The sequence below is a fragment of the Eriocheir sinensis genome, unplaced genomic scaffold (genome assembly GCF_024679095.1).
Source record: "Eriocheir sinensis breed Jianghai 21 unplaced genomic scaffold, ASM2467909v1 Scaffold618, whole genome shotgun sequence".
Lineage (NCBI taxonomy): Eukaryota > Metazoa > Arthropoda > Malacostraca > Decapoda > Varunidae > Eriocheir > Eriocheir sinensis.
In genome coordinates this window covers 100989-125000 of record NW_026111963.1, presented here as the reverse complement: position 1 = coordinate 125000, position 24012 = coordinate 100989, and the positions used below count along the sequence as shown (strand labels likewise).

Genomic DNA, 24012 nt, shown 5'->3' with positions numbered 1-24012 from the left:
GCTGGCTCTTCGCCAGGCGGAAGCGCCGCAGCCCCTCCGAGGAACCTGACGACATCGTCGAGGAAACCGAAAACGCGGGTGCCCAGGCCGATGCTGGGCCACAGGCCCTGGTCTGCCTGAAGAAGGCTGCTCAGCCTCTCTCAGTGGTGGAGGAGGAGATCCCCTCCGACACCTTGCTGGATGCTGATGGGGTGGTGGGGAAGGGCGAAAAGGAGGCCACTGGCAGGAGGCGTCAGACTCTCATCATCACAATCCACTTGGTGAAGAGAGAGAAGGTCCAGCCAGTGGATGATACAACAGTCGCACAAAAGACTGCACGCAATTGGAGAGCCATGGCAAGAGGGTTCAAACTCTCGTAATTACTCTGCACATGGTCAAGAGAGAGAAACTAAAGGAGGTATACGATGAGCTCCCCTCCGGGCACCGAGGCACTGCTGGGGACGCTCCTTCCAGCAGGAGCAAGGCCGTTACCGGCCCACCGGAAAAGATGCCCCTTATCAGCAGCTTCAAACAGCGGGACGCATCTCAAACACCGGTCAAGAAAATGATCAGGTTCAACTTCCAAAACCTGAACACTTTCGTCAAAATTCGTGAGCTGTACTGTGCCTACGACTACTGCAAGTATGGCTTCCCTCTCCAGCATTCGTCCTGAGCTGAAAAGCTTAAAGGAGAGAGCAGTGGAGCCACAGGAAGAGCCACCAAAGGAAGCGGTAAACAAACTGCCAGAGGCTCAGAAAACAGTAACAGAGGAAGCAACAGATTCAGACAACAAAATCAATGAGCCACAACACCTCACAGGGATCCTCAAGAAAGGAAAGACGGCCAGCACCGCTCATAAATGTGTGCGCTTTAACTTCCAGAACCTGAACACTTTCGTCAAGGATCGTGAGCTGTATTGTGGCTACGACTACTTCAGGTATGGCTTCCCTCTCTCCAGCATTCGTCCTGAGCTGGAAAGGCGAAAGGAAAGAACAGTGAAGCCACAGAAAGGGTCAGCAAAGGACGCGGTAAAGAAACACAACACACGACACCAGCAAACAGTTGGAGCAGCTCGCTGTGCACAAATGAATACCACTACTGAAGGGAAGTCTCCTAAAGGTATCCTGAAGAAAGAAAAGATGCCACGGTCCACCTGTCCAGGACATGTGTGCTTCAACCTTGGTAACCTCCGCGCCCCCGTTAAGGAACGTGAGGTGTACCGTGGCCACGACACCTTCAGATACGCCGCGCCGCTCCAAGTCACTCAGCCTCCCAACTTTACCTCGAGGCCTCACCAGCAGCCCGTTAGATCCGCCTCTAACTCGCTGCGTGGCGCACCTCGGCACCTCGCGAGGCCGGCACAGCGGAGCAACGACTCCTTCCAGCAAAACAGTGGCTGGTATGCTGCACACAACTACACCAACAGCCGCCACTCACAGCACCGCCAGCACAACGCCAGCAGCCACGTCCCGCCCAGATACGAAACAAGGCATTTCTACGAGGGACAGACACATCGGGGCACCAACTCCCGCAGCAGAAGTCGTGCCAAGAGAGGCGCAAAGCCGAGTGGTGGCGAGTTTCTGTGAGCACCGGGCGAGTACACAGCGTCGTGATCAAACTCAAATGTTCAGCGACGTACAGGTGACGTACATTCCGGGTGCATTTGTCAACACCCGCTGAACAGTAACTGTCGCTGACTGGTGATAACAGAGACTGAGGAGTGCCAAGAAGCACCACAATCACACTGAGAGGAACGGCTCGCCAGCTGACTAAAATCACCATGCAGAGGAACGCATCCCATGGAACGGTGCCATTTCTACGGAACAAATTGTTCAAGAGTGTCGCATCTGTGGGGAGTGTTTGGACGCATGTGTGTGCTAACATTTTTATCTTATATTTCAAATGAAAAATTGAAAATATTGTCTTACAAAAACCTTAGGCAGGGATAGTGGGGTCGTGCACCTCAGAACAAGAAACGTTATGTAAGGAGTTGTCTGAACGACCACCTGTTTTAAAACTATATTTAAATGAAAGGTATTAGAATGCTCTTGCCAGTATGCTTCAGCTCAGTGTGATGACCTGAGTTTTATTTTGTCTCTCATTCTCTGCGGAATGATTATAGCTTCCAGGTCTGAGACGCGTGCCCAGAGCGTGACGGAGGTGAGATCGGGATGGAGCCACACATTCCGCGTTATTCATTTATCATGGCAAAACTCCCTGGTTCAGTCACGCTTGTTCGCGTGCTATCAACGATTGAGGCAGCTCACAGAAGGTGCAGGAGCCCTAGAAGTTTTGCTAAAAATGGTCTTCACATTTATGCCAAGAATCGTGCCAAATCTGTTCTCCGACTTGCCAATAACTCCTTCATCAATAAATCAAAATATTGAAATTTTGCTAACAAAATTGTTTCCATTTACCTGAAAATAGCTCCCAAAAAACTCTCTCTCTCTCTCTCTCTCTCTCTCTCTCATCATGACGATGTCAACACACCAGTCTGGCCGTTCTATTTTCACTGACTGGATTTAATCAAAGTCGAACAAAATCAAATGAAAAAAAAAAAAAATACGTCCACATGGTACACACTTATGTATCTTCGACCTTTTTATGCATGTAAAACACAGATATAACTTACGAATTTTACGAGAAGTGGAACATGGCATCCAACACTCGTCTCTGCTGTGTGATTGTCTGTCAGGCCACGAGAAGTTCGGGTCGGAGGAGAGATGTGCAACAATGTTACACTAAAAGGAAAACGCGATCAGGCCACGGTGAATTTTACACACACACACACACACACACACACACACACACACACACACACACACACACACACACACACACACACACACACACACACACACACACACACACACACACACACACACACAAACACACACAATCGAAGAATAGTAACTGAAACATGGTATAACAAACCCGTAGACATAAACTCAAAATAAGCATTCCAACTAATAACACTATCAGGAACACTGCAGCTACCACCACTACTAATCACCCACCACTAGAATAAAGACCATTAACACCATCAAGGCAGGCACTTCAACCGCAAGAACTACCCTACCACCCCCCCCTCTCACCGGCATCACCACTGCAGAAGAAGAAGGAAAATAGAAGGAAAATGATGAAAGCGGAATGCAAATTCGAAGGAAAAGTTTGTGAACAGAAAAAAAAGAAGAGAAGGAGAAGTATGGAAATAATAAGTATGAGTAAGTGAGAGTTTTGAAGGAATAAGAGGAAGAAAAGAAGGAAAACAAGAAGGACGAAGAAAAAAAAGAAAGGAAAAAATATTAGATGAAGTAAAAACAAGACTTTCAAAAAGGAAACAAAATGATGAACAAGAAAACGGAACAAGGAAGTGGAAGAAAAAATGTCAAGGAATTATAACTAAAAGAACGTAGAGGATACAAAAAGGAAGTCACGAGGAAGGCGATGGAAGAATTAAAGCAAGGCAGAGTAGGGAGAAGGGATAAGAGGCGAAATAAGACTTAGAATATATGAAAAAGTAAGAGGATATGAAAAGAAACAGAAAAAGTTGGAAGAAAACAATAAAAAGGAGGAAAAGATAAACACGAATGGGAAAGAAGAGAAACAAAAGAGAGTATTTAAATGGGTAGAAATTGGGAAGATTAATATTATGAGAATGTAAAAACGCAGGAAAGCAAAACGAGGAAGCAGAAGTAAAAAAAATAATATACAAAAGTGAAATGACAGGAAGGAGGAAGATGAAAGGCAAGAACAATAAAATGGAAAGACAAAAAAGACAAAACAGACGGTACGAAAAAGAGAAAGAAGAAGGATAAAAATATACGAATAAGGCTGAAAAACAAAATAAAAGGAAGGATAAGTAAAACACGGATGGGGAGGAGAAGAGGAAGAGATGAAAGGAAAGAAAATGGATGACAAAATTTAGATTGAGATAATGAGGAAGTAAAAGAGGGGTTGAGAGAATGGCCGCAAGGGGAGAAAAGATGAGCCAAATTAAGAATGAGAGGGTAGGCAGGAAAAAAAAAAAAGATTAAAAGCAAAATTTGGAGTAAGATAATGAGATAGCAGAAGAGCGTGACGACTGGAAGAAAGTAGAAGAGGAAGAGGAAGAGGAAGTGATTGAAAGAGGAGGAGAAAGAGGAGATTGAGAAGATTGACGTGCGAGAAAAAAAATGTGTAAAAGCAACATAAAAAAAAAAATTAAAGGGATGAAAAAAAGATTCAAAGCAAAATTTGGAGTACGATAATGAGAAGGAAGAGCGTGAGGTCTGGAAGAAAGTAGAAGAGGAAGAGGAAGAGGAAGTGATTGAAAGATGAGGAGAAAGAGGAGATTGAGATGGAAGAAAAAAAGATGAGATAAAAGCAAAGTTGGAGAGGATAATGAGGAAGAAGAAGAGAGGAGGATTAGAAGGAAGTAGAAGAGGAAGGAAGTGATTGAACTGGAGATTGAGAAGGTTGACGGTGGGAGAGAAAAGTGTTAAAGGAAAATAAAAAAGAAATGAAAGGAAGAGAAGAAAAAAGATTAATTAAAAAGGAAAAATTGGAATAGGATAATGAGGAAGTAGAACAGAGGACTGGAAAAAGGAAGAGGAAAAGGAAGAAGGAAAAGGAGAATCAAAAAGGAAAATCAATGGGAAACAGTTTAATGAGCAGAAAGTATTGCAAAGACCGTCAGAAAAATGAAAAAAATAAAAAAGGAAAAAAAAGGAAAGAGGAAAAATGGAAAGGAAAAAACAATGAATAGAAAAGAGTGGAAGATGAAAAAGGAAAAAAAAGATGAAAACGTAGAATTAAAACTGGGAGAGAATGATCATAAGCAGGAGTAAATTAGAAGATGGGTGAGCGGAATAAAAGCAGACTAGACAAAAAAAGAAGAGAGAGAGAGAGAGAGAGAGAGAGAGAGAGAGAGAGAGAGAGAGAGAGAGAGAGAGAGAGAGAGAGAGAGAGAGAGAGAGAGAGAGAGAGAGAGAGAGAGAGAGAGAGAGAGAGAGAGAGAGAGAGAGTGGTGTTTTGTGTGTGTGTGTGTGTGTGTGTGTGTGTGTGTGTGTGTGTGTGTGTGTGTGTGTGTGTGTGTGTGTGTGTGTGTGTGTGTGTGTGTGTATTTGTAGTTCAATGCTAACAAGAGACAAATCCATCACCAAGGCTCCTGGAGGGCAAGGCGTGACGATCCAGTAGTTAACAAAGCCTCACGCCGCTGAACGCGTCATCTGTGAAAATTCAGAAGAAAAAAACTACCCGAGAAATCGTATTGTTGCAGCAGCTAAATATTTGTAACTGTAAATATTTTGTACGCCTCCCTTCATTGCCAATAATCAATATAAGGGAAATATATTTGTGTGACATGTTATTATTCTTGTAAGATTAATAATACGAAGTTCTTGCTGGGCTTGTGGCAAGAATTTTCGGCCGAGTGGTTCATTGGGTAAGGTGGGCATGATGCGGCCAGTCCCAGCTCACGGCGGCTTCTCGGTGTGACGAGATGTGTGTTGCGGCGCCGGCAGGTTTAGGTGAAGGTGAGGGGATGAATTATGAGGCTTGGTGTGAGTAGAAGGAGCTAGGAGCATGAGGGCGTGGGTGCGGGGTTGGCATGGGCGTAATACTTGTTGCAATCATTCGGCCAGGGATGAGGGAGTGGGTCGTGGGTTGGTGGGTGGCAGGAGGAGCATGAGGGCGTGGGTGGTATGGACATGGCGTAATACTTGTTGCAAACATTCGGCCAGGGATGAGGGAGTGGGTTGTGTGGGTTGGTGTTGGTGGCATGAGGGCGTGGGTGTGGGGTTGGCATGGGCGTAATACTGGTAGCAATCATTCGGCCAGGGATGAGGGAGTGGGTTGTGTGGGTTGGTGGGTGGCAGGAGGAGCATGAGGGCGTGGGCGTGGATGGGCGCACTACTTCCAGCAACATTTCGTCACCTGCATTACGTCCCATCGCCCCAGCGTTACACTCTCAGCCTTTTCTTTGAGCGTCCTGCCAGTGGTCGGTGTAGCCAAGGCGGAACACGACGAGGAGAAGCCATCCCAGAAGAGGACAACGTTGATGACCTGCACGTTCCTGCTAAAGAATGTTCATTTACATTAAAATGACTCAGCAAAAACAAGTGAAGAAGTCTTGGTGCTGTGGGTGCTTGGCTGGCTCTTCGCCAGGCGGAAGCGCCGCAGCCCTCCGAGGAACCTGACGACATCGTCGAGGAAACCGAAAACGCGGGTGCCCAGGCCGATGCAGGGCAACAGGCCCTGGTCTGCCTGAAGAAGGCTGCTCAGCCTCTCGCAGTAGTGGAGGAGGAGATCCCCTCCGACACACTGCTGGATGCTGATGGGGTGGTGGGGAAGGGCGAAAAGGAGGCCACTGGCAGGAGGCGTCAGACTCTCATCATCACAATCCACTTGGTGAAGAGAGAGAAGGTCCAGAAGCCAGTGGATGATACAACAGTCGCACAAAAAGACTGCACGCAATTGGAGAGCCATGGCAAGAGGGTTCAAACTCTCGTAATTACTCTGCACATGGTCAAGAGAGAGAAAATAAAGGAGGTATACGATGAGCTCCCCTTAAAGCACCAAGGCACGGCTGGGGACGCTCCTTCCAGCAGGAGCAAGGCCGTTACCGGCTCACCGGAAAAGATGCCCCTTATCAGCAGCTTCAAACAGCGGGACGCATCTCAAACACCGGTCAAGAAAATGATCAGGTTCAACTTCCAAAACCTGAACACTTTCGTCAAAATTCGTGAGCTGTACTGTGCCTACGACTACTTCAAATATGGCTTCCCTCTCTCCAGCATTCGTCCTGAGCTGAAAAGCTTAAAGGAGAGAGCAGTGGAGCCACAGGAAGAGCCACCAAAGGAAGCAGTAGACAAACTGCCAGAGGCTCAGAAAACAGTAGCAGAGGAAGCAACAGATGCAGACAACAAAATCAATGAGCCACAACATCTCACAGGGATCCTCAAGAAAGGAAAGACGGCCAGCACCGCTCATAAATGTGTGCGCTTTAACTTCCAGAACCTGAACACTTTCGTCAAGGATCGTGAACTGTATTGTGGCTACGACTACTTCAGGTATGGCTTCCCTCTCTCCAGCATTCGTCCTGAGCTGGAAAGGCGAAAGGAAAGAACAGTGAAGCCACAGAAAGGGTCAGCAAAGGACGCGGTAAAGAAACACAACACACGACACCAGCAAACAGTTGGAGCAGCTCGCTGTGCACAAATGAATACCACTACTGAAGGGAAGTCTCCTAAAGGTATCCTGAAGAAAGAAAAGATGCCACGGTCCACCTGTCCAGGACATGTGCGCTTCAACCTTGGTAACCTCCGCGCCCCCGTTATGAACGTAGGTGTACCGTGGCCACGACACCTTCAGATACGCCGCGCCGCTCCAAGTCACTCAGCCTCCCAACTTTACCTCGAGGCCTCACCAGCAGCCCGTTAGATCCGCCTCTAACTCGCTGCGTGGCGCACCTCGGCACCTCGCGAGGCCGACAGAGCGGAGGAACGACTCCTTCCAGCAAAACAGTGGCTGGTATGCTGCACACAACTACACCAACAGCCGCCACTCACAGCACCGCCAGCACAGCGCCAGCAGCCACGTCCCGCCCAGATACGAAACAAGGCATTTCTACGAGGAACAGACACATCGGGGCACCAACTCCCGCAGCAGAAGTCGTGCCAAGAGAGGCGCAAAGCCGAGTGGTGGCGAGTTTCTGTGAGCACCGGGCGAGTACACAGCGTCGTGATCAAACTCAAATGTTCAGCGACGTACAGGTGACGTACATTCCGGGTGCATTTCTCAACACCCGCTGAACAGTAACTGTCGCTGACTGGTGATAACAGAGACTGAGGAGTGCCAAGAAGCACCACAATCACACTGAGAGGAACGGCTCGCCAGCTGACTAAAATCACCATGCAGAGGAACGCATCCCATGGAACGGTGCCACTTCTACGGAACAAATTGTTCAAGAGTGTGGCATCTGTGGGGAGTGTTTGGACGCATGTGTGTGGTAACATTTCTTATCTTATATTTCAAATGAAAAAATTGAAAATATTGTCTTACAAAAAACCTTAGGCAGGGATAGTGGGGTCGTGTTGCACCTCAGAACAAGAAACGTTATGTAAAGAGTTGTCTGAACGACCAACTGTTTTAAAACTATATTTAAATGAAAGGTATTAGAATGCTCTTGCCTGTATGCTTCAAGTCAGTGTGATGACCTGAGTTTTATTTTGTCTCTCGTTCTCTGCGGAATGATTATAGCTTCCAGGTCTGAGACGCGTGCCCAGAGCGTGACGGAGGTGAGATCGGGATGGAGCCACACATTCCGCGTTATTCATTTATCATGGCAAAACTCCCTGGTTCAGTCACGCTTGTTCGCGTGCTATCAACGATTGAGGCAGCTCACAGAAGGTGCAGGAGCCTTAGAACTTTTGCTAAAAATGGTCTTCACATTTATGCCAAGAATCGTGCCAAATCTGTTCTCCGACTTGCCAATAACTCCTTCATCAATAAATCAAAATATTGAAATTTTGCTAACAAAATTGTTTCCATTTACCTGAAAATAGCTCCCAAAAAACTCTCTCTCTCTCATCAAGTAACGATGTCAACACACCAGTCTGGCCGTTCTAATTCTTCACTGACTGGATTTAATCAAAGTCGAACAAAATCAAATGAAAAAAAAAAAAAATACGTCCACATGGTACACACTTATGTATCTTCGACCTTTTTATGCATGGAAAACACAGATCAAATTGACGAATTTTACGGGAAGTGGAGCCTGGCATCCCACACGCGGCTCTGCTGTGTGATTGGCTGTCAGGCCACGAGAAGGGCGGGGCGGAGGAGAGCTGTGCAAAAATGTGACACTAAAAGGAAGACGCGATCAGGCCACGGTGAATTTTACACACACACACACACACACACACACACACACACACACACACACACACACAAACACACACAATGGAAGAATAGTAACTGAAACATGGTATAACAAACCCGTAGACCTAAACTCAAAATAAGCATTCCAACTAATAACACTATCAGGAACACTGCCGCTACCACCACTACTAATCACCCAGCACTTGAATAACGACCATTAACACCATCATGGCAGGCACTTCAACCACCAGGACTACCATATCCGCCCCCCTCCCCCCTTCTTCCCGGCATCACCACTGCAGAAGAAAAGGAAGAGAATAGGAGGAAAATGATGAAAGCGGAATGCAAAATCGAAGGAAAAGTTTGTGGGCAGGAAAAAGGAGGAGAAGGAGTAATATGGAAATAATAAGTATGAGTAAGTGAGAGTTTTGAAGGAGTAACAGGAAGAAAAGAAGCAAAAGAAGAAGGACGAAGAAAAAAAAAAGCAAGGAAAAAATATTAGATGAAGTAAAAACAAGACTTGCAAAAAGGAAACAAAAAGATGAACAAGAAAACGGAAGAAGGAAATGTAAGAAAAAATGTCAAGGAATTATAACTCAAAGAACGTAGAGGATACAAAAAGGAAGTTACGAGGAAGGCGATGGAAGAATTAAAGCAAGGCAGAGTAGGGAGAAGGGATAAGAGGCGAAATAAGACTTAGAATATATGAAAAAGTAAGAGGATATGAAAAGAAATATAAAAAGTTGGAAGAAAACAATAAAAAAGGAGGAAAAAATAAACACGAATGGGAAAGAAGAGAAACAAAAGAGAGTATTTAAATGGGTAGAAATTGGGAAGATTAATATTATGAGAATGTAAAAACGCAGGAAAGCAAAACGAGGAAGTAAAAGTAAAAAAAATAATATACAAAAGTGAAATGACAGGAAGGAGGAAGATGAAAGGCAAGAACAATAAAAACAGAAAGACAAATAAGACAAAACAGACAGAGACGATAAACAGAGAGAAGAAGGATAAAAAATATACGAATAAGGCTGAAAAACAAAATAAAAAGAAGGATAAGTAAAACATGGATGGGGAGGAGGAGTAAAGAGGAGAGATGAAAGGAAAGAATATGGATGAGCCAAATTTAGAATGAGAGGAAGGCAGGAAAAAAAAGATTAGAAGCAAAATTTGAAGTATAATGAGGTAGCAGAAGCGTGACGACTGGAAGAAATGGAAGAGGAAGAGGAAGAGGAAGTGATTGAAAGAGGAGGAGAAAGAGGAGATTGAGAAGATTAAGAAAAAATGAAAGGCAACATAAACAGAAGATGAAAAACAAGATTCAAAGGAAAATTTGGAGTACGATAATGAGAAGGAAGAGCGTGAGGTCTGGAAGAAAGTAGAAGAGGAAGAGGAAGTGATTGAAGAGGAAGAGGAAGAGGAAGTGATTGAAAGATGAGGAGAAAGAGGAGATTGAGATGGAAAAAAAAGATATGAGATAAAAAGCAAAGTTTAGGATAATGAGGAAGAAAGAAAGTGCAGAGGGGTAGAAGGAGAAGAGAAGAAGGAAGGGAGAGAAAAGTGTTAAAGGAAAATTAAGAAAGAAATGAAAAGGAAGATAAAAGAACAGATAAAAGCAAAATTAGGAAGAGGATAAAGAAGAAGAAGAAGAGTGAGAACTGGAAGGAATAGAAGAGGAAGAAGGAAGAAAAACGGAGAATCAAAAAGGAAAATCAATGGGAAACAGTTTAATTTGAGCAGAATGATATGCAAAGACCGTCAGAAAAACGAAAACAATAAAAATAAGAAAAAAAAGTAATAAAAAGAGGAAAAAGGAAAGGAAAAAACATTGAATAGAAAAGAGTGGAAGATGAAAAGGAAAAAAAGATGAAAACGTAGAATTAAAACTGGGAGAGATTGATCAAGCAGGAGTAAATTAGAAGATGGGTGAGCGGAATAAAAGCAGACTAGACAAAAAAAGATGAGAGAGAGAGAGAGAGAGAGAGAGAGAGAGAGAGAGAGAGAGAGAGAGAGAGAGAGAGAGAGAGAGAGAGAGAGAGAGAGAGAGAGAGAGAGAGAGAGAGAGAGAGAGAGAGAGAGAGAGAGAGAGAGAGAGAGAGAGAGAGAGAGAGAGAGTCAGCGATAGGCGGGGAGTGAGTGGTTGGGGGGTGTGTGTGTGTGTGTGTGTGTGTGTGTGTGTGTGTGTGTGTGTGTGGGTGTGTGTGTGTGTGTGTGTGTGTGTGTGTTTATTTCAATTCTAACAATAGGAAAATCAATCACAAAGGCTCCTGGAGGGCAAGGGACGATCCAGTAGTTAACAAAGCCTCACGCTGAACGCGTCATCTGTGAAGATTCAGAAGAAAAACTACCTGAGAAATCGTATTGTTGCAGCAGCTAAATATTTGTAACTGTAAATATTTTGTACTACTACCTTAATTGCCAATACTCAATAAAAGGGAACTATATTTGTGTGACATGTTATTATTCTTGTAAGATTAATAATACGAAGTTCTTGCTGGGCTTGTGGCAAGAATTTTCGGCCGAGTGTTTCATTGGGTAAGGTGGGCACGATGCGGCCAGTCCCAGCTCACGGCAGCTTCTCAGTGTGACGAGATGTGTGTTGGCGCCGGCAGGTTTAGGTGAAGGTGAGGGGATGAATTATGAGGGTTGGTGTGAGTAGAAGGAGCTAGGAGCATGAGGGCGTGGGTGGGGTTGGCATGGGCGTAATACTTGTTGCAATCATTCGGCCAGGGATGAGGGAGTGGGTTGTGTGGGTTGGTGTGGGTGGCATGAGGGCGTGGGGGCGGGATTGGCATGGGCGTAATACTTGTTGCAATCATTCGGCCAGGGATGAGGAGTGGCTGTGGGTTGGTGGGTGGCATGAGGGCGTGGGGGCGGATTTGAATGTGCGCACACTGGTATTATTCAATCATTCGGCCAGGGATGAGGAGTGTGGGTTGTGGTTGGTGGTGGCATGAGGGCGTGGGTGTGGATGGCATGGGCGTAATACTGGTAGCAATCATTCGGCCAGGATGAGGGAGTGGGTTGTGTGGGTTGGTGTGGGTGGCAGGAGGAGCATGAGGGCGTGGGTGTGGGATGGGCGCACTATTTCCAGCAACATTTCGTCACCTGCATTACGTCCCATCGCCCCAGCGTTACACTCTCAGCCTTTCTTTGAGCGTCCCTGCCAGTGGTCGGTGTAGCCAAGGCGGCACACGACGAGGAGAAGCCATCCCAGAAGAGGACAACGTTGGTAATCTTCTTTCCTGCTAAAGATTGTTCATTTACATTAAAATGACTCAGCAAAAACAAGTGAAGAAGTCTTGGTGCTGCGGGTGCTTCGGCTGGCTCTTCGCCAGGCGGAAGCGCCGCAGCCCTCCGAGGAACCTGACGACATCGTCGAGGAAACCGAAAACGCGGGTGCCCAGGCCGATGCAGGGCAACAGGCCCTGGTCTGCCTGAAGAAGGCTGCTCAGCCTCTCAGTGGTGGAGGAGGAGATCCCTCCGACACACTGCTGGATGCTGATGGGGTGGTGGGGAAGGGCGAAAGGAGGCCACTGGCAGGAGGCGTCAGACTCATCATCACAATCCACTTGGTGAAGAGAGAGAAGGTCCACAAGCCAGTGGATGATACAACAGTCGCACAAAAAAGACTGCACGCAATTGGAGAGCCATGGCAAGAGGGTTCAAACTCGTAATTACTCTGCACATGGTCAAGAGAGAGAAAATAAAGGAGGTATACGATGAGCTCCCCTCCGGGCACCAAGGCACGGCTGGGGACGCTCCTTCCAGCAGGAGCAAGGCCGTTACCGGCCCACCGGAAAAGATGGCCCTTATCAGCAGCTTCAAACAGCGGGATGCATCTCAAACACCGGTCAAGAAAACTATCAGGTTCAACTTCCAAAACCTGAACACTTTCGTCAAAATTCGTGAGCTGTACTGTGCCTACGACTACTGCAAGTATGGCTTCCCTCTCTCCAGCATTCGTCCTGAGCTGAAAAGCCTAAAGGAGAGAGCAGTGGAGCCACAGGAAGAGCCAGCAAAGGAAGCAGTAAACAAACCAGAGGCTCAGAAAACAGTAACAGAGGAAGCAACAGATTCAGCCAACAAAATCAATGAGCCACAACACCTCACAGGGATCCTCAAGAAAGGAAAGACGGCCAGCACCGCTCATAAATGTGTGCGCTTTAACTTCCAGAACCTGAACACTTTCGTCAAGGATCGTGAACTGTATTGTGGCTACGACTACTTCAGGTATGGCTTCCCTCTCTCCAGCATTCGTCCTGAGCTGGAAAGGCGAAAGGAAAGAACTGTGAAGCCACAGAAAGGGTCAGCAAAGGACGCGGTAAAGAAACATAACACACGACACCAGCAAACAGTTGGAGCAGCTCGCTGTGCACAAATGAATACCACTACTGAAGGGAAGTCTCCTAAAGGTATCCTGAAGAAAGAAAAGATGCCACGGTCCACCTGTCCAGGACATGTGCGCTTCAACCTTGGTAACCTCCGCGCCCCCGTTAAGGAACGTGAGGTGTACCGTGGCCACGACACCTTCAGATACGCCGCGCCGTTCCAAGTCACTCAGCCTCCCAACTTTACCTCGAGGCCTCACCAGCAGCCCGTTAGATCCGCCTCTAACTCGCTGCGTGGCGCACCTCGGCACCTCGAGAGGCCGACACAGCGGAGGAACGACTCCTTCCAGCAAAACAGTGGCTGGTATGCTGCACACAACTACACCAACAGCCGCCACTCACAGCACCGCCAGCACAACGCCAGCAGCCACGTCCCGCCCAGATACGAAACAAGGCATTTCTACGAGGGACAGACACATCGGGGCACCAACTCCCGCAGCAGAAGTCGTGCCAAGAGAGGCGCAAAGCCGAGTGGTGGCGAGTTTCTGTGAGCACCGGGCGAGTACACAGCGTCGTGATCAAACTCAAATGTTCAGCGACGTACAGGTGACGTACATTCCGGGTGCATTTCTCAACACCCGCTGAACAGTAACTGTCGCTGACTGGTGATAACAGAGACTGAGGAGTGCCAAGAAGCACCACAAACACACTGAGAGGAACGGCTCGCCAGCTGACTAAAATCACCATGCAGAGGAACGCATCCCATGGAACGGTGCCACTTCTACGGAACAAATTGTTCAAGAGTGTCGCATCTGTGGGGAGTGTTTGGACGCATGTGTGTGCTTACATTTCTTATCTTATATTTCAAATGAAAAAATAGAAAATATTGTCTTACAAAAAACCTTAGGCAGGGATAGTGGGGTCGTGTTGCACCTCAGAACAAGAAACGTTATGTAAGGAGTTGTCTGAACGACCAACTGTTTTAAAACTATATTTAAATGAAAGGTATTAGAATGCTCTTGCCAGTATGCTTCAGCTCAGTGTGATGACCTGAGTTTTATTTTGTCTCTCATTCTCTGCGGAATGATTATAGCTTCCAGGTCTGAGACGCGTGCCCAGAGCGTGACGGAGGTGAGATCGGGATGGAGCCTCACATTCCGCGTTATTCATTTATCATTGCAAAACTCCTGGTTCAGTCACGCTTGTTCGCGTGCTATCAACGATTGAGGTAGCTCACAGAAGGTGCAGGAGCCTTAGAACTTTTGCTAATAATGGTCTTCACATTTATGCCAAGAATCGTGCCAAATCTGTTCTCCGACTTGCCAATAACTCCTTCATCAATAGATCAAAATGTCAAAATTTTGCTAACAAAATTTTCCATTACCATAAAGCTTCCCACAAAACTCTCTCATCATGATGATGTCAACACACCAGTCTGGGTTCTAATTCTTCACTGACTGATTTAATCAAAGTCGAACAAAATCAAATGAAAGAATAATAAAAAATACGTCCACATAGTACATTATTGGTATCATCACCTTTTATGCATAAAACACAGATAAAATTGACGAATTTGCAGGAAGTGGAACCTGGCATTCCACACGCAGCTCTGCTGTGTGATTGGCTGTCAGGCCACGAGAAGGGCAGGGCGGAGGAGAGCTGTGCAAAAATGTGACACTAAAAGGAAAACATGATCAGGCCACAGATTTACACACACACACACACACACACACACACACACACACACACACACACACACACACACACACACACACACACACACACAAACACACACACACACACACACACACACACACACACACACACAATGGAAGAATGGTAAAGTGAAACATGGTACATCAAACCCGTACACTTGGACCCAAAATAAGCATACCTCCCAACAACATTATAACGAACACCTACCACCACTACTAATCACCCACTTGAATAACTACCATTAACACCATCATGGCAGGCACTTCAACCCATAAACTACCATACAACCCCTCCCCTCACCGAAACTACCACCACAAATGCAAAAGAAGAGGAAAAATAGAAGGAAAATGATGAAAGCGGAATGCAAATTCGAAGGAAAAGTTTGTGAACAGAAAAAAAAGAAGAGAAGGAGAAGTATGGAAATAATAAGTATGAATAAGTGAGAGTTTTGAAGGAATAAGAGGAAGAAAAGAAGGAAACGAAGAAGGACGGAGAAAAAAAGAAAGGAAAAAATATTAGATGAAGTAAAAACAAGACTTGCAAAAAGGAAACAAAAAGATGAACAAGAAAACGGAAGAAGGAAATGGAAGAAAAAATGTCAAGGAATTATAACTCAAAGAACGTAGAGGATACAAAAAGGAAGTTACGAGGAAGGCGATGGAAGAATTAAAGCAAGGCAGAGTAGGGAGAAGGGATAAGAGGCGAAATAAGACTTAGAATATATGAAAAAGTAAGAGGATATGAAAAGAAATAGAAAAAGTTGGAAGAAAACAATAAAAAGGAGAAACTAAACACGGATGGGAAAGAAGAGAAACAAAAGAGAGTATTTAAATGGGTAGAAATTGGGAAGATTAATATTATGAGAATGTAAAAACGCAGGAAAGCAAAACGAGGAAGTAGAAGTAAAAAAATAATATACAAAAGTGAAATGACAGGAAGGAGGAAGATGAAAGGCAAGAACAATAAAACAGAAAGACACATAAGACAAAACAGACAGAGACGATAAAGAGAGAGAAGACAAAGGCGAGAAATATACGAATGAGGCTGAAAAACAAAATATAAAGACGGATAAGTAAAACATGGATGGGGAGGAGGAGTAAGAGGGAGATGAAAGAAAAGAATATGGGAGTTAAAGTTTAGTGAGATAATGAGGAACTGAAAGAGGGTTGGAAAAGAAAAGATGTAGACCAAATTAAGAATGAATGGGAAAACAAACAGAAGAAAAACAAGATTAAAAGGAAAATTTGGAGTAGGACAATGAGGAGGAAGCAGAGCGTGAGGACTGAAAGGAAGTACAAAAAGAAGAGGAAGAGGAAGTGACTGAAAGCGGAGGAAAAAGAGGGGATTGAAAAGAAAGACATGCGAAAGAAAAAGTGTAAAGGCAACATTAATTAACCTTAAAGCGCGGCTGTCCACAATAGTGGACAGCCGGAGCGTGGGCTCATCGCGCAGGTGTCCCACAATAGTGGACATGGCATTTTATGAAAGCGCCGCCAATTTGGTTGGTTTGTCGTCAAGTACAGTAAACATGCCGTTTTCTTTCCTACAATGCCTAACACTCTCTTACATTATCAGTGGTCAGTTAACGCCTTGTGCTAGCTTTGACAAGATGTCCGCTAGACCCCGCAGCTCCGCTCTTCCAGTCAAATCCATCCTCAAGATGGGGCCCCTTGACCTCAACACCAATAAAAAACTTCAGGAAACCTTGGAAGAAAGCGAAATTGAGCAGAGTTAGATAAAACTGTCACAAGCACAATCCTTGGTAGTGACAGCGATGCCACTCTAAGTTACTGTAGTGATGGTGATGGATATGGCTTTGTCAGTAAAGCAGTGCTTCTGGTGATGCTCCTCAACATTTCTGAAGGGAAAGGTTTTCATTCTAACATACATGAAGATCTACATATGTCAGAAATATACGCCCGTCAGGACTGCCTTATCGCCCTCCAGTCAGCTCCGCCACAAGTATGGACCGCTACAGAGACCACCACCACGGATACATACAGTCCTAACATTTTTTTCATTCTAACATGCACGATGATGTTATCTGTATATATTTGTGATAGGTATGATAAATAAACGCTGGATGCAGAAAAATGAAATGCAAATGTTATGTGTCATACAGTGGCCGTTCGGCATGGAGGGTGCAGCCTGGCAACGCCTGAGCCAGTGTGTACAATGTTGTGAGAGGCACAACAATAAGTATGTAGCGAACCGTAAAACTTACCCTTTGTAATCTCAAAATATTAGTAGTGTTGTTTTCTGTTTTATCATTCCTTTGTTACACAATGCAAGTACAACATTCTAGCATGGATTTTGGTTCATTGCTAAGTGTAGCGAGTAATACTAACACAGATTTTACAATAATACAAAATTTGAGCTTTATATGGGTATAGTACACAGAAGCTGTAAAAAGTGATGCTTTATTGCTAAATAATAGAAAATAAGAACAATAGAGGTGGGTATCTCTATAATAATATGTCTTCATAGTTCCAAAACTCTGTACTCGTTCTACCAATGCTTATATGGTAAATTAACGTCAAAGGGCAGCTGAGGAAAAGGACTTTACAATGATACCTCATTCAGCAACGTTAGCTCAGTAAGAAGAGAAGATACTTGAGGTTGAAGTGAGGTGTGTTTTGAGTGAAAATACCTGCGTGGCAGGCCAGGCGCAACAAAATCTAGCCCGCTTGAAGGGTTAAGAAAGAAATGAGATGGAAGAAAATAAAAGATAAGATAGAAAGCAAAATTAGGAAGGATAATGAGGAAGAAGAAGAGAGGATTAGAAGGAACTACAAGAGGAAGAGGAAGAAGGAAAAAGGAGAAGCAAAAAAGGAAAATCAATGGGAAACAGTTTAATGTGAGCAGAATGTTAAGCGAAGACCGTCAGAAAAGCGAAAACAATAAAAATAAGGAGAAAAAAGTAATAAAAGAGGAAAAAGGAAAGGAAAAAACATTGAATAGAAAAGATGGAAGATGAAAAAGGAAAAAAAGATGAAAACGTCGAATTAAAACTGGGAAGAATGATCATAAGCAGGAGTACATTAGAAGATGGGTGAAGCGGAATAAAGAAGACTAGACAAAAAAAGAGAGAGAGTCAGCACGTGGCAGTGAGAGGTCGTGTTACGTGTGTGTGTGTGTGTGTGTGTGTGTGACAACATGTGTGTGTGTGTGTGTGTGTGTGTATTTGTAGTTCAATGCTAACAAGAGACAAATCCATCACCAAGGCTCCTGGAGGGCAAGGCAGGACGATCAGTAGTTAACAAACCTCACGCCACTGAACGCGTCATCTGTGAAAATACAGAAAAAAACTACCGAAATCGTATTTGCAGCAGCTAAATATTTGTAACTGTAAATATTTTGTACGCCTCCCTTCATTGCCAATAATCAATATAAGGGAAAAATATTTGTGTGACGTTATTATTCTTGTAAGATTAATATACGAAGTTCTTGCTGGGTTGTGTGGCAAGAATTTTTCAGCCGAGTGGTTCATTGGGTAAGGTGGGCACGATGCAGCCAGTCCAGGCTCACGGCAGCTTCTCGGTGTGACGAGATGTGTGTTGCAGCGCCGGCAGGTTTAGGTGAAGGTGAGGGATGAATTATGAGGGTTGGTGTGAGTAGAAGGAGCTAGGAGCATGAGGGCGTGGGTGCAGGATTGGCATGGGCGTAATACTGGGAGCAATCCTTCGGCCAGGGATGAGGGCGGGGGTGGTGTGGGGTGGTGGGGGTGGCAGGAGGGCGCGGGGGCAGGATTAGCATGGGCGTAATACTTGTTGCAATCATTTGGCAAGTGATGAGGAGTGGGTCGTGGGTTGGTGTGGGTGGCAGGAGGAGCATGAGGGGCGTGGGTGTGGGATGGGCGCACATGGCGTAATACTGGTAGCAAACATTCAGCCAGGGATGAGGGAGTGGGTTGTGTGGGTTGGTGTGGGTGGCAGGAGGTGCATGAGGGGCGTGGGTGTGGGATGGGCGCACTACTTCCAGCAACATTTCGTCACCTGCATTACGTCCCATCGCCCCAGCGATTACACTCTCAGCCTATTTGAGCGTCCCCGCCAGTGGTCGGTGTAGCCAAGGCGGCACACGACGAGGAGAAGCCATCCCAGAAGAGGACAACGTTGATGACCTTCACGTTCCTGCTAAAGATTGTTCATTTACATTAAAATGACTCAGCAAAAACAAGTGAAGAAGTCTTGGTGCTGCGGTGCTTCGGCTGGCTCTTCGCCAGGCAGGCACCCAGCCTCCGAGAACCTGACGACATCGTCGAGGAAACCGAAAACGCAGGTGCCCAGGCCGATGCAGGGCAACAGGCCCTGGTCTGCCTGAAGGCTACTCAGCCTCTCAGTGGTGGAGGAGTCCTCCGACACCTGCTGGATGCTGATGGGGTGGTGAGAAAGAGGCGAAAGGAGGCCACTGGCAAGAGGCGTCAAACTCTCATCATCACAATCCACTTGGTGAAGAGAGAGAAGGTCCACAAGCCAGTGGATGATACAACAGTCTCACAAAAAGACTGCACGCAATTGGAGAGCCATGGCAAGAGGTTCAAACTCTCGTAATTACTCTGCACATGGTCAAGAGAGAGAAAATAAAGGAGGTATACGATGAGCTGCCCTCCGGGCACCGAGGCACGGCTGGGGACGCTCCTTCCAGCAGGAGCAAGGCCGTTACCGGCCCACCGGAAAAAGATGCCTTATCAGCAGCTTCAAACAGCGGGATGCATCTCAAACCCGGTCAAGAAAACTATCAGGTGCAACTTCCAGAACCTGAACACTTTCGTCAAACTTCGTGAGCTGTAGTGTGCCTACGACTACTTCAAGTATGGCGTCCCTCTCTCCAGCATTCGTCCTGAGCTGAAAAGCCTAAAGGAGAGAGCAGTGGAGCCACAGGAAGAACCAGCAAAGGAAGCAATAAACAAACTACAGAGGCTCAGAAACAGTAGCAGAGGAAGCAACAGATTCAGCCAACAAAATCAATGAGCCACAACACCTCACAGGGATCCTCAAGAAAGGAAAGACAGCCAGCACCGCTCATAAATGTGCGCTTTAACTTCCAGAACCTGAACACTTTCGTCAGGATCGTGAACTGTACTGTGGCTACGACTACTTCAGGTATGGCTTCCCTCTCTACAGCATTCGTCCTGAGCTGGAAAGGCGAACGGAGAGAACAGTGAAGCCACAGAATGGGACAGCAAAGGACGCGGTAAAGAAACACAACACGACACCAGCAAACAGTTGGAGCAGCTCGCTGTGCACAAATGAATACCACTACTGAAGGAAGTCTCCTAAAGGTATCCTGAAGAAAGAAAAAGATGCCACGGTCCACCTGTCCAAGACACGTGCCCTTCAACCTTGTAACCTCCGCGCCCCGTCAAGGAACGTGAGGTGTACCGTGGCCACGACACCTTCAGATACGCCGCGCCGCTCCAAGTCACTCAGCCTCCCAACTTAACCTCGAGGCCTCACCAGCAGCCCGTTAGATCCGCCTCTAACTCGCTGCGTGGCGCACCTCGGCACCTCGAGAGGCCGGCACAGCGGAGGAACGACTCCTTCCAGCAAAACAGTGGCTGGTATGCTGCACATACACCAGCAGCCGCCACTCACAGCAACGCCAGCACAACGCCAGCAACCACGTCCCGCCAAGATACGAAACAAGGCATTTCTACGAGGGACAGACACATCAGGGCACCAACTCCCGCAGCAGAAGTCGTGCCAAGAGAGGCGCAAAAGCCGAGTGGTGGCGAGTTTCTGTGAGCACCAGGCGAGTACAGCGTCGTGATCAAACTCAAATGTTCAGCGACGTACAGGTGACGTACATTCCGGTGCATTTCTCAACACCCGCTGAACAGTAACTGTCGCTGACTGGTGATAACAGAGACTGAGGAGTGCCAAGAAGCACCACAATCACACTGAGAGGAACGGCTCGCCAGCTGACTAAAATCACCATGCAGAGGAACGCATCCCATGGAACAGTGCCACTTCTGCGGAACAAATTGTTCAAGAGTGTCGCATCTGTGGGGAGTGTTTGGACGCATGTGTGCTTACATTCTTATCTTATATTTCAAATGAAAAAATAGAAAATATTGTCTTACAAAAACCTTAGGCAGGGATAGATGGGTCGTGTTGCACCTCAGAACAAGAAACGTTATGTAAGGAGTTGTCTGAACGACCACCTGTTTTAAAACTATATTTAAATGAAAGGTATTAGAATGCTCTTGCCTGTATGCTTCAGCTCAGTGTGATGACCTGAGTTTTATTTTCTCTCATTCTCTGCGGAATGATTATAGCTTCCAGGTCTGAGACGCGTGCCCAGAGCGTGACGGAGGTGAGATCAGGATGGAGCCACACATTCCGCGTTATTCATTTATCATGTAAAATTCCTGGTTCAGTCACGCTTGTTCGCGTGCTATCAACGATTGAGGCAGCTCACAGAAGGTGCAGGAGCCTTAGAACTTTGCTAAAATGGTCTTCACATTTATGCCAAGAATCGTGCCAAATCTGTTCTCCGACTTGCCAATAACTCCTTCATCAATAAATCAAAATGTCAAAATTTTGCTAACAAAATTGTTTCCATCTACCTGAAAATAGCTCCCACAAAACTCTCTCTCTCTCTCTCTCTCTCTCTCTCTCTCTCTCTCTCATCAAGTGACGATGTCAACACACCAGTCTGGCCGTTCTATTTCTTCACTGACTGGATTTAATCAAAGTCGAACAAAATCAAATGAAAAAATAATAAAAAAAATACGTCCACATAGTACACACTTATGTACCTTCGACCTTTTTATGCATGGAAACACAGATAAAATTGACGAATTTACAGGAAGTGGAACCTGGCATCCCACACGCGGCTCTGCTGTGTGATTGGCTGTCAGGCCACGAGAAGGAGCAGGGCGGAGGAGAGCTGCAAAAATGTGACACTAAAAGGAAAACATGATCAGGCCACAGTGAATTTTACACACACACACACACACACACACACACACACAAACATACACACAAACACACACACACACACACACACACACACACACACACACACACACACACACACACACACACAAACACACACACACACACACACACACACACACACAAACACACACACACACACACACACACACACACACACACATACACACACACACACACACACACACACACACACACACACACACACAATGGAAGAATAGTAAGTGAAACATGGTATAACAAACCTGTAGACTTAAACTCAAAATAAGCATTCCAACTAATAACACTATCACGAACACTGCCGCTACCACCACTAATCACCCACCACTTGAATAACGACCATTAACACCATCATGGCAGGCACTTCAACCAGAAGGACTACCATATCCGCCCCCTTCTTCCAGGAATCACCACTGCAGAAGAAAAGTAAGAGAATAGGATGAAAATGAAGAAAGCTGAAAGCAAAAACTAATGAAAAGTTTGGGGTCAGGAAAAAGTAGGAGAAGGAGTATGGAAATAGTAAGTATGAGTAAATGAGAGTTTCGAAGGAATAAGAGGAAGAAAAGAAGCAAAAGAAGAAGGACGGAGAAAAAAGAAAGGAAAAATATTAGATGACGTAAAAACAAGACTTGCAAAAAGGAAACAAAAGATGAACAAGAAAACAGAATAAGGAAGTGGAAGAAAAAATGTCTAGGAATTATAACTCAAAGAACGTAGAGGATACAAAAAGGAAGTTACGAGGAAGGCGATGGAAGAATTAAAGCAAGGCAGAGTAGGGAGAAGGGATAAGAGGCGAAATAAGACTTAGAATATATGAAAAAAGTAAGAGGATATGAAAAGAAATAGAAAAAGTTGGAAGAAAACAATAAAGGAGGAAAAATAAACACGAATGGGAAAGAAGAGAAACAAAAGAGAGTATTTAAATGGGTAGAAATGGGAAGATTAATATTATGAGAATGTAAAAACGCAGGAAAGCAAAACGAGGAAGTAGAAGTAAAAAAAATAATATACAAAAGTGAAATGAAAGGAAGGAGGAAGAGGAAAGGCAAGAACAATAAAACAGAAAGACAAATAAGACAAAAACAGACAGAGACGATAAAAGAGAGAGAAGACAAAGGGCGAGAAATATACGAATGAGCCTGAAAACAAAATATAAAGACGGAAAAGTAAAAACATGGATGGGAGGAGGAGTAAGAGGAGAGATGAAAGAAAAGAATATGGGAGTTAAAGTTTAGTGAGATAATGAGGAACTGAAAGAGGGTTGGAAAAGGAAAAGATGTAGACCAAATTAGAATGAATGGGAAAACAAACAGAAGAAAAAACAAGATTAAAGGAAAATTTGGAGTAGGACATTGAGGAAGACGAAGAGCGTGAGGACTGGATGGAAGTAGAAGAGGAAGAGGAAGAGGAAGTGACTGAAAGCGGAGGAAAAAGAGGGGCTTGAAAAGAAAGACATGCGAAAGATAAAGTGTAAAGGCAACATTAATTAACCTTTAAAGCGCGGCTGTCACAATAGTGGACAGCCGAGCGTGAGCTCATGTGCGGGTGTCACAATAGTGGACATGGCATTTTATGAACGCGCCGCCAGATTTGGTGGGTTTGTCGTCAAGTACAGTGAACATGCCGTTTTCTTTCCTACAATGCCCGCAAACACTCTCTTACATTAACAGTGGTCAGTTAACGCATTGTGCTAGCTTTGACAAGATGTCCGCTAGACCCCGCAGCTCCGCTCACCTTCCAGTCAAATCCATCCTCAACACCAATAAAAAACATCAGGAAAGCCTTGGAAGAAAGCGAAATTGAAGCAGAGTTAGATAAAACTGTCACAAGCACAATCCTTGGTAGTGACAGCGATGCCACTCTTAGTTACTGTAGTGATGGTGATGGATATGGCTTTGTCAATGAAAGCAGTGCTTCTGGTGATGTTCTGAACATTTTCACAAGGGAAAGGGATTTTTTATCATTCTAACATACATGAAGATCTACGCCATGTCAGAAATATACGCCCTGTCAGGACTGCCTTATCGCCCTCACCAGTCAGCTCCGCCACAAGTGTGGACCCCGCTACAGAGACCACCACCACGGATACGCCTGATCCTAACATTTTTTTTTTCATTCTAACATGCACGATGATGTTATCTGTATATATTTGTGATAGGTAT

At 45.3% G+C, this 24012-nt stretch overlaps 2 protein-coding genes across 2 annotated transcripts in view; both read left to right on the top strand.

Annotated features, from left to right (window-relative positions):
• The window catches only part of LOC126993470 (uncharacterized), a 15209-nt gene extending 7221 nt beyond the window's left edge, over positions 1-7988 (top strand). The window contains exons 2-3 of the mRNA XM_050852606.1: positions 917-1620; positions 7734-7988. Coding sequence (XP_050708563.1) covers positions 917-1565 — 649 coding nt within the window. The 3' untranslated portion in view covers positions 1566-1620; positions 7734-7988. The remainder of the gene's footprint in view (positions 1-916; positions 1621-7733) is intronic.
• Positions 6286-24012, top strand: part of LOC126993472 (uncharacterized) — a 33111-nt gene continuing 15384 nt past the window's right edge. Inside the window, exon 1 of the mRNA XM_050852608.1 lies at positions 6286-7031. Within this exon, the coding sequence (XP_050708565.1) occupies positions 6484-7031 (548 nt within the window). The 5' untranslated portion in view covers positions 6286-6483. The remainder of the gene's footprint in view (positions 7032-24012) is intronic.